Source organism: Lampetra planeri, chromosome 13 (assembly GCF_965212315.1).
Source record: "Lampetra planeri chromosome 13, kcLamPlan1.2.h2, whole genome shotgun sequence".
Classification (NCBI taxonomy): Eukaryota; Metazoa; Chordata; class Hyperoartia; order Petromyzontiformes; family Petromyzontidae; genus Lampetra; species Lampetra planeri.
The window spans coordinates 4,961,751-4,977,575 of NC_136119.1; the positions used below are offsets into that span (position 1 = coordinate 4,961,751).

Below are 15,825 nucleotides of genomic sequence, written 5' to 3' on the forward strand. Positions count from 1 at the left end.
CGCTAACCTGTTCACGCTTTTTCACTTTTTCAGAATTACAATGCCCTGTTTTGTGAGACGAGTGCCAAGGATGGCTCCAACGTGGTGGAGACGGTGCTACACCTGGCCCGGTATGTCCCGCGCACCTTTGCAGTGCCACGATGCACGCTGCGACCGTGTCAACAAGTCCATGTAGAGGCCCCTTTGTCAATCCACTGCTGGATGAGAACTTCCTCCGCACCACGCTGGACCGTGCAGAATATTTCGCCGCGCTTCAGCACGCTGTCTCGGTACAGGTTTGATAGATGCCTGGAGTATAGGTATATAAGTGTGGGAGCATAGAAGTGCAGTACAGCGATGTATTTTTCTGCACTCGGCTGCCCACCATGAAGCTCCACAGCTTATAACGCCTGCTACTACCATCAACAGTCGACCCGTGCAAGCAAAAACCCGCTGAGCGTCTGAGATCTGTTGAGATAGGTGATGTTCTGTGTGGCTTGGTCGAAGGCAGGTCACTAGCGAAGACTCCAATCCGCTAGCGTTGCGGTGTGCAATGTGGCGAGCGAACACATTCCTCCTTAAGAGCTCAATGCTTGTATTCAATGAAGTTGCAATTGCTGTAAAAGAAGCCAACGCTTCATATTGTAAGAGAAACTTCTGCCAGGTACATTCACAGAATGTCTTTTACATTTCTTCATGTTTTTTATTAGCATATGTAATACCTCTGGGAAGTTTTATATACTGCACTGCACAGTACTCACGATGACCAAATCACCCAGAATACATCTGATCTCATCAGATCTCTGAAGCTAAGCAGGCATGAGGCTGGATAGTGGTTGGATTAGAGACTTCCATGCATAACAAGGGTTGTAGGCTGCGGGGATATGCGCTGAAGTGGGCAGCAAAGAGTGGTGCATAAAAATCTGGTGTTGTACCGTATTTCTATGTGCCCATATCTATGCCCCCCCGGCCTTGATCAACTCACTCTGATAAGCATGGCAAAGTATAATCAACCCACAACAGCGTGGGTAGGGCCACGTATAGCAGTGGATTACCTTGTACATGGGTACATGCACAGGTTCCAGACACGTGTTATTTGTTATTTACAAGGTTTTTTCCCCCATACACATGAAGCTGAAATGATTTGATTTGTTGCAAGTGATTGCTCCGGTTGCAATTCAGTTTACGACACGAATTAAAACAACAGTAAAAATGAGAAACGCGTCGCCGTGCTCCACAGAAAACGTGATGCAGTTGATTCCTTTAATGGGTGCCACTGTACACGTCCCTTAATTGTGTTTTCAAGTCAATAAAAAACGCAAACGCGCACAAACGTGATTGCGTTTTTAATGCGAAATTAGGCTCTTCCAAGTTGCGACCAAAGATTTAGCATGGCACCATATGGCGCCATTCTGCAAAATAAATAAAACCCAAGTTGCACCGTGACGCCATAAACACTCCCAGTCCTGGATGCCCCTGCGAGATTCCTGGATTTCTCTTTCAAGGGGCATCCACGAGGTTTTGCCACCTCCGGAGGTATAAAACAAAAAAACAGGACATGCAATTGACAAAAAACTGAGATGAGTTTTTTTTTTGTCCCAGGAAGACTCGCAAATATTTCGGGGCATTTATCTAAAAAAGGGAACCATATAAACATCAGGCGGTTTCAACTGCTTTGCTTCAAGCAAGCTCGTCTCTGCTGATGAAACGCTGCATGTTGAAAACTGGCCCCGAGTTTGCTTGTGTGTTGGACCAATGCCGCTCCTATAGGATGCACTCCAAGAAGGCTGTGTTGGCCAGTGTGTTGCTTGCAACGAAAACAAAACATTTAACCTCTATGTGGAGAGACAAGATGTGGGAGGGAGGAATGATTGTTACCTTCCAAAGACAACACGATCCTGGGAAAACCAGGACTGGTGGTAACCCTGGGCATCAATCATTGCTTTGGAAGCTCTGTTTTGAACCAGAGTGACACTCTCGTAACCGCATTGTTTTCGCAATCCCTCTGGGTATCGCCGAGTACTGTGTGGCCTTGTATCATCGGCTTTATCCCGATGATACCGTGAGGTGTTTTGTCAAATTAGTTTGACCTGCCCCCTAAGTGGTGTTGTGTGACAGTGTTTTATGTTACCGCGCATTGATGCTAAGTGAGAAAATCGTCAGGAGAGACAGCTTGCTGCGAGCAGTCAATGACGAATACATTCTCACGGGCTCCGGAGCAAGGAAAACCCGTTACTGCGAACAAGGGCAGTGCGATATGCGAGCACTTTAGATTGGACTCGCTTGCCCACATGACAATTAGCGGCTGTGTAATTTCATTGGCTGATCAAGGCAACGCTTCCTTTGCCCCCCTGGACGGCAGCGATTTTTCAAAATCAACGTGTTTACTTTGCTGGGATGCAGTTGTGTTAAAACATCCTGTCAAAGTAATAATGCATTGACCTGACGTTCATTCGCAGATTAATGTCACACTGGAAAATGCATCCATTTTGTTGCACAACAAAAATGAGGATTCTTTTTTCTTATACGCACATACACACAAACTGGTTACCATTATCAATAAATTGAAGGCTTATAGAGGCTTCCCTTGGTGATTGTTAGTTGTGGAGGATGAAATTATTTACTCCCAGGCTCCCATTCTTCTCCGCAAGATTACGCAAAGCAATTGTCAGCAAGGGGCATTTGCTCTGAATGCTTCCATCAGCATTGGGAGGACGTTTAAAGAATAACCTCAACTCTTCCGTCACATTTTTTGTCATGCAGTCTGACGGGTGGATTTTGGCATCCACGTACATTTCCATTGGTAATTTATTGTAGTATTTTATTACTTTTTTTTTCATTCCACCCTGCTCTAACTCCTGTCTTGAGTGAGGAAATGTTGGCAATTGCAAAGCAAAGCATTGAGTACAATGGTCGAGTTTAATAACGTACATGACTTGCAAAAGCAATGTTATGCATCATTGCATTGTTAGATAGATGCAATAACCGAAAAAACACGGCAAGACCAAAGCACTCTTCAAATATATACCATATTTCAGAGCCAATTTTATTGTCATGATTATGCTTGTTTACCCAGCAATACCTCGATGAGTCTCAAGACTCGTTTTCAGGAGGGTCCTGCCAAGCTTTCACAGTCGGACGCTGTGTTGCTGTCTGTAATCCAAATTGAGTAATTTGCAGGTCTTTTTTTTTCTCTCAAGCATTAGGCATGTTTTGCCAATACCAGTTACACTGTGTGTTTCATTTAGCTATGGGAGGCAACTGGAGAGCACCCCATGCAGAACAGGGGGAGAACATACAAAACGCCACACCGAAAGGCACCCAAGCCGAGAATCAAACCCAGGCCCTCGTTGCTGTGAGGCACGAGTGTTGCCACTGCACCACTCCGCCACCCTGTTCGATACCCACGATGGACATGGTCCTCTCTGCTTTACACGGCGACTTGAGATCCGGTAGCGTTTCCATCAGTGGTTCTTAATCTGGGGTGCATCACGCACCCCCTGGGGATGCGGGATGCCGTTTCTCGGGGTGCTAGACACGGCCAGATTGTTTTAGAAGGTAAATCTTCGACACAAATTAAGCACGGGCACGTAAGTACAACTACTTTGTTTCATCAAACCCTCTGTGTTTATTCACACTGTAACATGTTTTAACGATTAAGAACCAAAGGGATGCAATGCTGCAGTAAAGGTTAAGAACCACTGGTTTAGATGCTGTGCAAACACAAACCGTCTTGCAAATCGTATTTAAAATACTCCTATGGTTGTATTTGGCGATGCTGCTGCATTGGCAGTGGTGCACAAGCATAATTTAGAGAAGAAAAAAAACTCAACACAATCATCAATAACACTGTGGCCTTAAAAGGTAAAATATAATATTGTGGCCTTAAAAGGTAAAATATAATACTGTATGTAATAATACGTAATAGCCCAAAGATATTAAATATTGTTTCATTTTAAGGTAGTGTTATTGGCATGTTTGTTGCGTTATTTTTGTAAATTGTATTCTTCTAATGGTGTTTTTAGGCTTCATAATCTAAAGGTTGAAGCAATTCTAAGACTTTATTAGAGAATGTTACAATTGGCAAGATCATCTCTATCCTAAAAAAACACTATTGCATCGGTCTGCTACGTATATGAACAAACTGAAAAACGTATAACGTTTGAGAAATAAATCTCAACCTTTCATTCTGAAGCCTGCCGCATGTCCACGTTTTTGCCTATACTGGGGCTCATCAGTGCGCCATGTCTAAGTTACAGACTTAATTATGAATCCTAAACAGGTCTGAGGAGACGCATCTCTGAATCTGTCCAATGATTTGTTGATCTAGCTTGCATCAGTCTGCTTTGTTTTTGTGTAGTCAGCACACTCCTTAATATTTATGGCAGATTCATGATGCTAATTTCGGTAACGATGCATCAATAACACTAATGGAATCTGTGTGAAATGTGTGTACTGCTGCCACATGTCTTTCTGGGAGTATACGCACTGCATTGTTGAGTGGGGGGGGGGGCCTGGGGGAGGGTTGAGAGGTTTTTGAAATATGTTTGCATATTTATCGGGATTGTCAAATTATAATCGTGGCTAAAAGCGTGTTGTCTCCTCTCCGCAATTTACAGGGAGGTCAAAAAAAGGGCCAATTCTTCGGAAAGCGAACCTCCTGCCAAAGGAGTCGAAGTTGACGATGAAAATAAAAAAAACACCAAGTGTTGCAAATTATAAGGTTTACATGGAACTCAATCAGAGCTGCGCTCAACTTGATCTCTGGACTTCTCGGCTGGTTCACACATGGATGTAGATATCTGACCTTGAGTCTGATGACAAATTCATTTCGAAACTGGAAGAAAAACTTCTATATATATGTTTTCACTGCAGCAAATAACTTATTCCAACCTGCTATTGTACTGTATATAAATAAAAGTTTATGATCAAAGTGCAATCTAAATGTAATATATATAGTAGATAGATTTAGAACATTTTTAAAGTTGCATATTTTAGGAGAGAAAAATATATATAAGGAATGTAGCTTGTTTAATAAAGTGATTTTTTTAACATGCACCTTAAAGGCTAAGTCATTAATATGTAAATAGTTTCTTGATTAGGAAATATTTTGTAATGATAAACTTAGGCTTTTTAATTAACAAGATGTCTGGCCAGCATGGAAGAGTAGACCAAAGTAGTACCCTCTAAGAGGGGATCTCTCGTGCTTCTCTTAGCGGAGGCCCTTCTGCTAGCAGTGGTGTGAGCAGGAAATTGCAGCGCTGCACCTTTACCATTGTTAAAACGTCGTGATGAACTGTGACATTTAAGCAAAGCAGCCTGAGCAGGTACAACACACTCAATGGCGGTATGATTTCATGCTCGGCTAAAGGGCTTGCACGTTAAAAACACATTTCGATATTTATAGCAACCCAGAATGGTCGAGAAGGTAACAGTGCGTTGGTTCAGAAGAAATGCATTGTGTTTCAGTTACACAAATGGAAAGACGCGAAACGTTTTTTAAGCCATACACAAGTTTCCCTTTTGATTCGTGGGAGGAATGAGCTTTTTGTGGCAATCTCCTCGCATCGCCACTGTTTTTTTTAAGGATTGTGTTAAAATCGAACAAAAGACAATTGACGGCGTTGCTCTATTATACGGCCAAATGTCCCCGAGGCACGCTGCGGTGCAGAAGTTGTGACACGCTGGCAGGAGCAGACACATACGGCCCCCGTATGTCACCAGAGCCGAGTGGGCCACAGTAATGCATGCTCGTGGTGGCCGACACAAGAGTGATGATAATGAGGATGCCAATAATTTACAGGCCAGCATTTCTTCACTGGTTGTACCCCGCAATTTCCTTTAATTGCGTGGCTGTTTATGAGCCTAAGATGTCCGTAAAATACTCCGTGCTGGCATATTGCCTATAGAGATTTACAAACTGTATCAGTAAATCATACAACAAGGCTTGATTATTATTCCTCTTGTTACTTGCCCTGAAATATTCCCACACCGTTGGAATTTTAACATGAATTATGCAAAAAAAAACCCTCCTGAATTGATGTGTCGGTACAAATAGTACATTTCAGCCGTTATGGATATTTTATAATATTAACAGAAACGTGTGCTGGTTCAATTAAAAATATATATTTTTTATTGCGAATGCTTTCAAGCATACAGGTAAACAGTTGTTTAAGTTGAAAAAAATAAAACCGCATTGCTTATTTGTTTTTAACTGTGCATTTTGTCTACAAAGTAACGTAAATGTTTATTTATTTATTTCCGATGTGTTCTATTCGGTGAAGTGACACTTTTATGACAATATTCCCTCCATTATGGCGGTTATGTTATTATGAACTGCCAACATATTTTGTCGTTTCAACAAAATATAAACTTCTTCCTTGTCTGTTGTATAATCGGGAGCAATTAACAACGCACGTGAACTTGCATCACAAAAGCACATTGAACGGATGGTTACTTTGTGGGTAATGCCCATATCCAAGCACGGAGCGGGCACAGCTGAGACATCCGATTCGAATGTGGGCAGCCACCAGATATGATGTGATGAATCGATCTTTCGATTGAATATTAAAATTGGTCCAGAGTTTGCTTGTAGAAAAGCAATGCTGCTGAAATTATACACTCCCAGGATGCTTTGCGCCCGATGGGATGTCTAAAAAAAAAGATAGGTGAAGGAGGCGAATTGTCTGCTTATTTGTCATCTATTAAAACAATTATGCCCACGATACACGCATACAACTGTGCATTTACACATCTATTATGGTTTATGCAAGTAATATGCTAATGTTACCAGATGGTGGGATGATACTGTTTGGGCATATCTCGGAGGTCACGTGTCTCCAGTGCAGCAGCCGCAGCTGCGGGATCTGGCAGAGAGAGAGGACAGCTTTGGCAGCGATATGCTGGTGGTGACAGCCACAGCGTTGGCCACGATGACGTCTTCATGTTGAACGTTGCGTTTAGGTTAATGGAGCAAATCAGACTACAAATGTGACGTAAAAAGCGAGAGATAAAATAGTATTTAAAAATATGTGTGTCGGTACTACAAATTTTGAGAATAATAAAGCTGGGGGCGGGGGGGTGAGTTACGTTTTTGGAGTAAAGCAAATTGATGGTCTCGGTCTGATGAGCAGCAGTTTTACTAAATATGTGAAATTTAGTTTACCACTCACTTCACGTACTTCAGCATATCCTCCTAGATTTTGAGAATGTTTTAAAATAACAAAAATATAGAGCCTATTACTGTCATACAATAAACATGCTTTACACAACTTGAAGGCTTGACGACATGTCATCTGGTACTGCGTTCTGTGAGATAGGCCCAGAGAATTGTAGTTATTTCCAAGTCTTACTTTGGTGTCATATTCGACAGTGATGTGCTGCTAGCTGTGAGAAATGTTAAAAGGCCATTTTGTGTTACGATACAGATCTAGAAGTACTAAAGAGAATATTGAATGTGCATCTGTCAATATTCGTTAAACGAAAATTAATATTGCATGAGCTGATATGTAATTCTCAGATGCATTTGTTTTGTTTTAAAAAATTGCATTGCTATTAATTTAAATGTCATAATTGTACCTGTATTCCCCAGATAATTTAGGAATCCGTTACATACATCCATGTGTTTTCATTGGCATCCATAATTTTGTGATATTTTTTTTATTTCAATGTAGATTATTGATATTGAAAATCCTACATTGGTACGAACTCGGATTACTTCGGTAGAACATCCTGCTCGGAAATCCGACGTAGACGCATTATCGTGGGTGTGTAACACAATAATACATTCGAAGAACAGGCCGTTCGTTAATCATGCATCATGAAGCAGTGCGTACATATTTTGTGATCCTCTTCTGGTCTCCAAATAGCCATCTGGCCTGCACGAATGTAAAAGTGGCTTACCAGGGGTTTTTCCGCGATAAGAATGGGAGATTGGAATGGCGTTGACCGTGAGTGCTCCACTTCAGGCAAACCATTCTCTAATAACCCTTCGCATTTGCAGGGACTGCCCGAGTGTGCGCGCGCGTGCCTCAGCGTGGTGCCATTACGCAGTCACCGTGTGCATTGTCGTTGGATGATGTACAGTGGTAACTCTGACCTTCAGTGACCCAAAACAAATGCATTTAGAACCGACGAATTATGTTTAAAAAAATGTATACAACACAAAGAAGACGATGCATACGGCGTTTGTAAATTCCATACAGTAAGAAACAAAAACGCCCTGGAAAGTAAGAAGCGTCCTGAACCTGTCCGGTGTGAAATAAGATATACAAATCATACACACACCTGTCAGATCATAAGACGCACCCGAAATGTTAAAATGCAAGAGTGAGCAGTGCATCTTATACGGAGAATGCAGGATTTATAATTGAACGGCCATGTGTGCTGCGTATTTCCAAAATGTACAACGTCGGCACGAGTTGGTTTGTGATCATCGTGGTATTTTACCAGGCAGCATCTCGAATTCTCATGGCATGTGGAGAACGATTATACACTTGACATTAAAATGGACACAATTTACTTTTTCTGTTTTTGACGGGTATTCATCTGACATCGCGATACCAAAATAAGTAATTGAGGAATATGTTTTAAGTATTTCAACCATGTAATTAAAAACTTCAAACTGCTATCTTCTTCATTATGAGACCTCCTTTGCCAGTACCAAAATATAAGAATAGGTTTTTCCCCTTTTTTCTGGCAACAAAACTGAAACCTTTTTACATGGAATCATGTCTCCATTAACCACAATAGTTGTGGCAAAATGCAAACGAAAAACATACTTTGATAATATATACATTGTCCTTGAAACTGATTGGTCCACACCAGAGACAACTTTCTCTTGAGCCTCGTCTCAAACGGTGCTAGACCAGAGGACGCCAAAAGGCTTTCAAAAGAAATCTGTCTCTGGTGTGGACCAATCAGTTTCAAGGACAATGCATATATTATCAGAGTATGTTTTTTGTTTGCATTCTGACCACAAGTATTGTGGTTAATGCAGACATGATTCCTCGTAAACGAGGTTTCAGTTTTGTTGCCAGAAAAAAGGGGAAAAACCTATTCTGCTATCTTCTTATAATTCTTTCGTAGTTAATAACACCTTTATGGATACCGTGCATAATTCCGCAATGATCCCGTTAACATTTGGTTGTTAAAATATACTGTTGGTTTAATTTCATCTTTAAATGTTTAAAAATGCGGATTTGACCTTTCCTCTCATTTCCTCTGGTAGCCAATACAATTTTGTTAACTTTATTTCTGTCAAATCTAAACTGCATGAGAACTGGAAGCACTACCACTGGATTTTTCATACCAAATTCTATAATGCTGTCCTATACCAGGTTGTCTTGTCAAAATGTTGATTAGAGGATCATATATGTTGGCAAAAAAATATGACATGAATGTGGATGACTGTACCTCAAATATCACTCCATTGTGAACAAACTCTCTATCCCCTCGAGCTAATAACCGTGGTGGTGTTGGTCCATCGCCCAAAGTGGATTATATTGTGGGGGTTCCCCTCCCCTCTTTCAATTTACAAACTACTAATGAGAAAAGAGAAGAGATAGACAAGCGATAGAGATGTAGTGAGATGTGAGAAAATCAGACAAAACTTAGAGATGGTAGTCAGATTCGTTCGTTTCTCAGTCCGCTTGTCCTGGTGAGGGTCGCGGCGGCTGCGTGTTGAGTCGGGTGGTCCAGACCTCCTTTTGCCTAGCGACGGATGCCAGCTCTTCCTGTGGAATTCCCAGGCGTTGTTCCCAGGCCAGCCAAGGGACATAGTCCTGCCAGCGTGTCCTGGGCCGGTCCCCGGGGTCTTCGCCCAGTGGGACGTGCTGCCCAGTAGAGTTCCAGGGGGAGCCTAGCGGGGGGGGCATCCTTACCAGGTGCCCGAACCACCTCATCAGTCAGCTGAAAAGGATTAATTGGCAGTGTTTATTAACATGTGAATTGAAACTGATATATGATGCAACCCTAGATTGCTTTCATTCATCCAGGTCCTTTTCACATGCTTGGGGGCGAAATATTTTGCTGGGTTTTTGTTGTGCCAAACGCCACCACGAAACCAGATGTTATAATGGGTTCGTGGATAAAATACACGAAGACCTGCACCTCAAATCAGTCAAAAGATAGCTTTCGTCTACGTCTGTGATCACTGAATAACTCCATATTACCATAACTAAACGGCCATACCCCCATCACGGTCTTCACAAGCCAGTACAGCATATCTGCAATTATATTTTGGGAGAAAAAAAAACCTGTCGCAAATAAAAAACAACAACAACATGTTTTAACGTCGCATGAAGTAATGTATTTGTACAAGTGATGTATACAGTCAAACGTGATCAATGCCACATGGACGTATGTCACACGGAAGTTATGGCTGTAGAAAAAAATTGACATTGAGATATGTATGGTTTTTTTCCCCCCACCCTGAACTCGAGGAGAGACGGGTTTCATAGCATATTGCACGTGCATGAAAGTAAGCATCCTTATTTACACAGTATGCACTTTTAGGAATTGTCGCTTAATTCATCTGTCATCGTCCATGTTTCTAGATTTGAAGCTTTCGTGACTGCAAGGATTCATATTCATGGGTGTTTTCAGTAACGTCACGTCGGTAAAAAATAAAAATAAAAATTAATAAAAGTAAAATAAAATAAAAATCACGACGTTTCGGAGGCAACACAAGCTTCCGTCTTCAGGTGGAACCGTCACAGCACGCTTGCTGCATCAAGTAAATGATTTTATTTTAAGTAATTTATTTTATTTTACTTTTATTAATTTAAATTTTTTACCTACGTGACTTTACCGAAAAAACCCCAAGAATATCGTCTATGTTCTATCCACTGCCGGATGAATTCCTCCCCACATAGTCGCCATTCCTCAAGGTCCTGCTCACGGCCGTGTCGTCTCCTTTGGCAGCTATTCTGTGCGTCCCCTAGAGTGGCGTGTCCCGCCGAGGCACGCTTCTTAATGGTGAATATGAGGTTTCTAATTTGCACGTGTTCTTCAATTCATACGTTGCTCTTAGCGTGTCTCAGCATAATACCAGGGCATGCATCTCTCCGTGCAGCTTTGCACACAACTTCCAGTCGTTCCATCATCTTTGTAATTGTCCATATTTATGAACCACGTGTCAAGGCCGGTAATATGCATTCATTGAAAACGTTCTTATTGAGTCGCTATGTTAGGTTCTATTGAAGACAGGTGAACATTAGGATGTGCCACATGCTGTAAAAAATAATGAGAGTGCTGATTAATGGAATAAATTCACGCTTCCGCTCAGGACCTACACATCTATATTCTTAAAAAAAAAGAACTACGGCTCGTGTGTATATTAACCACTGTACTTATATAGCAGGACTACCGCATTGCTGACTTTCACCTGTTTGGCTGATACTGCAATTGCAAAAATGGTATTTGAGAAGAGCTAACGCAGTCGTTATCCTAATCAAAAAGTAACGCTTGGCTGTAATTGCCGTGCATTATCGGTGCACGTGCGTGTGCACGTAACTTAAAAAAAGACACACATTTAATTGAGGTTTTATAAGTCGTGTGTATTGGTTTCACAAACTCTTGACCTCTGGGCCTCTCTCACCTAACTGACCTGTGAGTCTGAAATATTGCCAGTTCAAGAGCGTACAGCTCGAGCCCTTTGTGCCATCAATTTCCTCTGCATTGCATTGAGCTCACTTCAGAAGTGCCAGAAAATGGCCTTGCCTAAGATAAACGAACCAAATCCCATCTTATGCTTGCACATGCGTCAACTGTCAAGGCATACACCACTGCTAATTTTCCTCTCCGGGTGAATAATAATGTTCACGAAATTGAATGCCAGCACTTGAAAGCTCTGCCTTAGCACTTGCTAAAACCTCTGTTTAATCGCCCATGCTGCTAATGGCAGCCTTACTTAACAGCTTTCACAATTAGCTGAATAGAGGTATGGACCTGTGCACTTGTGCTTGAAAGCAAAGCTTTAATTCAGAACGCAGCTAATTTATGCCATTTCTTGCAGCCATTTATCTTGCTCCTGTAAGTAGCTGCCATCTCTAGGATTTAAGGTAATGAGGGCGTTATTTATTTATTTGTGCGTTCACAAATAAATAAATAACGCCCTCATTTATGTTACATGTTACACACGTGCCACGTGTCACGCGGCACGTGTGTAACATGCAAGCACAGTCGGAACATTAGAGAGCACATTTCGATTTAAAGCTTTCGTAACTGCAAGGATTCATCTTCTTGGTTCTTTCGGTAAAGTCACGTAGAATGGAAGTAATAAAATAATAATACAAATAAAAACGTCATAAAATTATTCTCACGACGTTTCGGCCACAACGCAAGCAGCCGTCCTCAGGTCGAGAAGACAGAGTACTCTGTTTTCTCGACAGACCTGTTCTCCACCTGAGGACGGCTGCTTGCGTTGTGGCCGAAACGTCGTGAGAATTATTTTATTACGTTTTTATTTGTATTGTTATTTTATTATTTCCATTCTACGTGACTTTACCGAAAGAACCAAGAAGATGATTAGAGAGCACCTTGCGTTCATGCCACCTTTTGTGGAGGCCCTTGCGAGGGGTGGGGGGGGGGAGTGCTTTTCCGAATAATTTGAGGATGAACAATGCAAGAGAGCCTCGCTCGCCGGTAAGGAGAGTGCCGGTTAAAATTTTACGAATGACGGGTATTTTCGCACAAGCTCATAAATGTTGCAACCATGTACAGTACGATGTGACGTTGTAGTTACTTGCAAAAAAAATGAGCCGCCGCTGATTAATTTGCAACCACACGTTGAGATGGAAATGGATGACAATTGTTTTTTAAAAGCAAGCGGATTTTTAAGCACCGTACGTACAGATGATCATTTTTTTTATTTTTCTACATTTTAAAACGGATTTTTCAGTAGTGTGCCTGGAGCTGGCAGGGAAATGAGACACTGTGGGATGTATATGAAGAACAAAGTTGAAACATTTGCAGGCACTTCCGTGTGTTTGGAGTATTTATTCTCTCACAGCTTTTGCGAAGTGGTATTAAAGAGCAGATTATTTAAATGCGTTCCTTCTCAAATCTTTTTAAAAGCATGTCCTTGACGATTTGAAATACTCCCCCACCTGCAATGAAAAACAAAATTGCTTTTTCTTGAACCCTTTAGCCTGTGCTATGATAAGCGAGTGCTAATGTGAACGACAAACATAATCCGCATGAGCTATACAATGTGTTTACTTTAATCACACCGAATCAAACCAATTGATTCCGCTCTTGATGTTGTTTTAGAGTATTAAACTGTTGTGCGTTTATAAAATACCTCAAGCATTCGGACTTAATGAGGCTAATGTTTAGGACATCTTTGAAGTGCATGATGTATGAATAATTAAGCACCCGCCACGAACTGTTCCTCGGCATATAAAGCCCATGTTTTCCATTTCTTTCTCGCACTGTAATTAAGAAATACAAGCTGTCGAAGGACATTCTGTGAATATATGTGTCGTCTAAATCTTTGTTTACTTTAAATAAATTCTAAAATGTGTACACAAAAAATTGCATGCATGCCATTTCTCACTTTTGCCGACATAAATGAAGGTGTAAATGTTGTGGATTTGCTGTCCAACACACCGGGGTGCTGTACTGGTAACGAATTGGCCACGTTCTGTTTGCGTGACAAATCTTTCTAATTGGCTGTGTCGGGTGGTAACGGGTTTAACGACACTTTTATATTTACGCGATATAACCCAACAAAACCCTATATTATGGATAAATGATGCTGCTTTGTCGGACAGAATCGTACAAATTAGCACCGCTTCATGTTTTTTAGACTCTGATACTTTGCCATATTTGAATGCATAGCCTGCATGTATTCCAGCAACACCTACACATCCATTTGGCTACATCATTAAGATTCACGTTTGTCCTCGATATGACCACAATTTTACGGCAGAGGATAAAGGGAAATTATGAATTATGCTTCGTCTGTGAATATGATCAAGATTGAAATAGGCAATTATGTACAGATGCACACGGCTTAATCAGCAAGTTACAAGTACCCATTACATTAATTAAAAGCTGAGGTAGTCGCTCTTGGCCATTCATATTATTTCAACACATTGTAGGCCCCGGATGATCTCGTGTGCTTTCATTAACTATAATAGTCATCACTCACCAATGATTTTAATGAACTCGCAGAGAAAATGTAGCCGATTTCAGCACTTACTGCTCTATTTTGTAAATGAAAAAGAAAGACTAAAATTGGTATACAATCTTGCATCATTCGAGCGTGTTAGTGTAAATGTGGGCAGATGGAATATCGTATGGGTTTGCAGAATTATTCTAACACTGATTAGACACAATGCTGCATTGCCACGACTGTATAAAGGGCATGCATTTCTTGTAAGAGAAAAAAAATCCATTGCCATGCCAAGGCTAAATATATGAAAATGGCTTTGCAAAAGCTAGAGGCAAGCTGGATTTAATGTGTTTGTGATGAAATAATTCCCCTGATTGCAAGTACATTACTGTTAATGAGAAAAGAATGGTCTCACGTGCACGCTCTAACAGAGCACACTGCTCCGTTCGGGGCACGTAATCATTTACAGCCCTAAACATCCATTTTTAATATAAATTAAAAACCAAACTTTTTAAATTCTTGCAGCGGAGACTTCTAAGCCTTTTTCTTATTCTTCATTACAATAGAGTAATTATTTTTTGCCGTGGTCCGAAGTACGAAAGAATGGCGACGTGGTTATATTTAGTAGACGATCGCCGTTTCTTATACACTTCATTGGGTAGAGCCAGGGGGCTAAATGAGGTCACGTAAAGTGTCCATCAAAGGACACTGACAGGGTCGGCCATTAAACAGTCACCGATTGCACTGGAAATAATACCACACACTTCTAAAGAAAGGGCAGTTCATCTTCTTGGTTCTTTCCGTAAAGTCACGTAGAAGGGAAGTAATAAAATAATAAAAATAAAACATAATAAAACAATTCTCACGACGTTTCGGGCAGTTGTTCACCATTTTTTTCGTGAGTTCGTTTTCAAACTCTGGACTCTCTGAGGGGGGGGGGGGGGTGGTGGAATCTTCATTTAATGTTCTTTTGAAAGGTCACAGAGCTCCCAATTGCGCGCGCATCGTAATGCAGAATAAAACTGACCTTGCAAATGGTGTTGAGAAATAAAGATATTTAGAGTGTCGGATTCTTCAACAAATCTGACTTGTATAATGTACTCTGATTGTAATGCGACAAAATCTCTTAAAAGCTTTTAACAACAAAAAAAACCTGCAGTTTTCCAATGTGTTCCTCAGTAAGTCTTTGCTCTATGAGGTTGTTTCATGTTATATAATTCGTGCACTTGGGGACTCTTTGTGAGAATGCGTGACACCACATTTCCCAACAACTGTCAAGTGTTCAAAAGTCAGCTGATATATTTCCTTAATTTTTGCCTTTACTCGGATAAAAACAAAACACTAGTATCGAGCTCTCATGCTTTATCCTCAGACGTTATTTGTGTAACATTTAATGAGATTAGTGCATCAACAGCTTTCTAGTTCACGTCGTTACAAAAACTACTTGTATTATTAATGGTTAATGCAGATTAATTGTGTAATTTTTTCAGAGTTCTTCATGCCCTGTGTGTTATTCCACAGTGTTTGACAAACTCGCACAACAAAAGCTGGTGCGGTTTTAAAAACATAATTATTATAAACTCATTATGCCTCCTCAAATTAAATTTCTTACACATTTGAAAAATGAAATACGCTATTTTTTCATTAAAATGCAGTTCTATGAGCCGGCACTTTCAACCCCACCCTCCCATTGTTCATGATTTTTCGCAAATTGGTGATAATGTGGT

The 15,825-nt window shown here is 40.9% G+C and overlaps 1 protein-coding gene across 1 annotated transcript in view; it reads left to right on the forward strand.

Moving 5' to 3' along the window:
* Window positions 1–6,182, forward strand: part of RASEF (RAS and EF-hand domain containing) — a 35,298-nt gene extending 29,116 nt beyond the window's left edge. The window contains exons 16-17 of the mRNA XM_078599933.1: window positions 34–110; window positions 4,599–6,182. Coding sequence (XP_078456059.1) covers window positions 34–110; window positions 4,599–4,701 — 180 coding nt within the window. The 3' untranslated portion in view covers window positions 4,702–6,182. The remainder of the gene's footprint in view (window positions 1–33; window positions 111–4,598) is intronic.
* The last annotated feature ends 9,643 nt before the right edge of the window (window positions 6,183–15,825 follow it).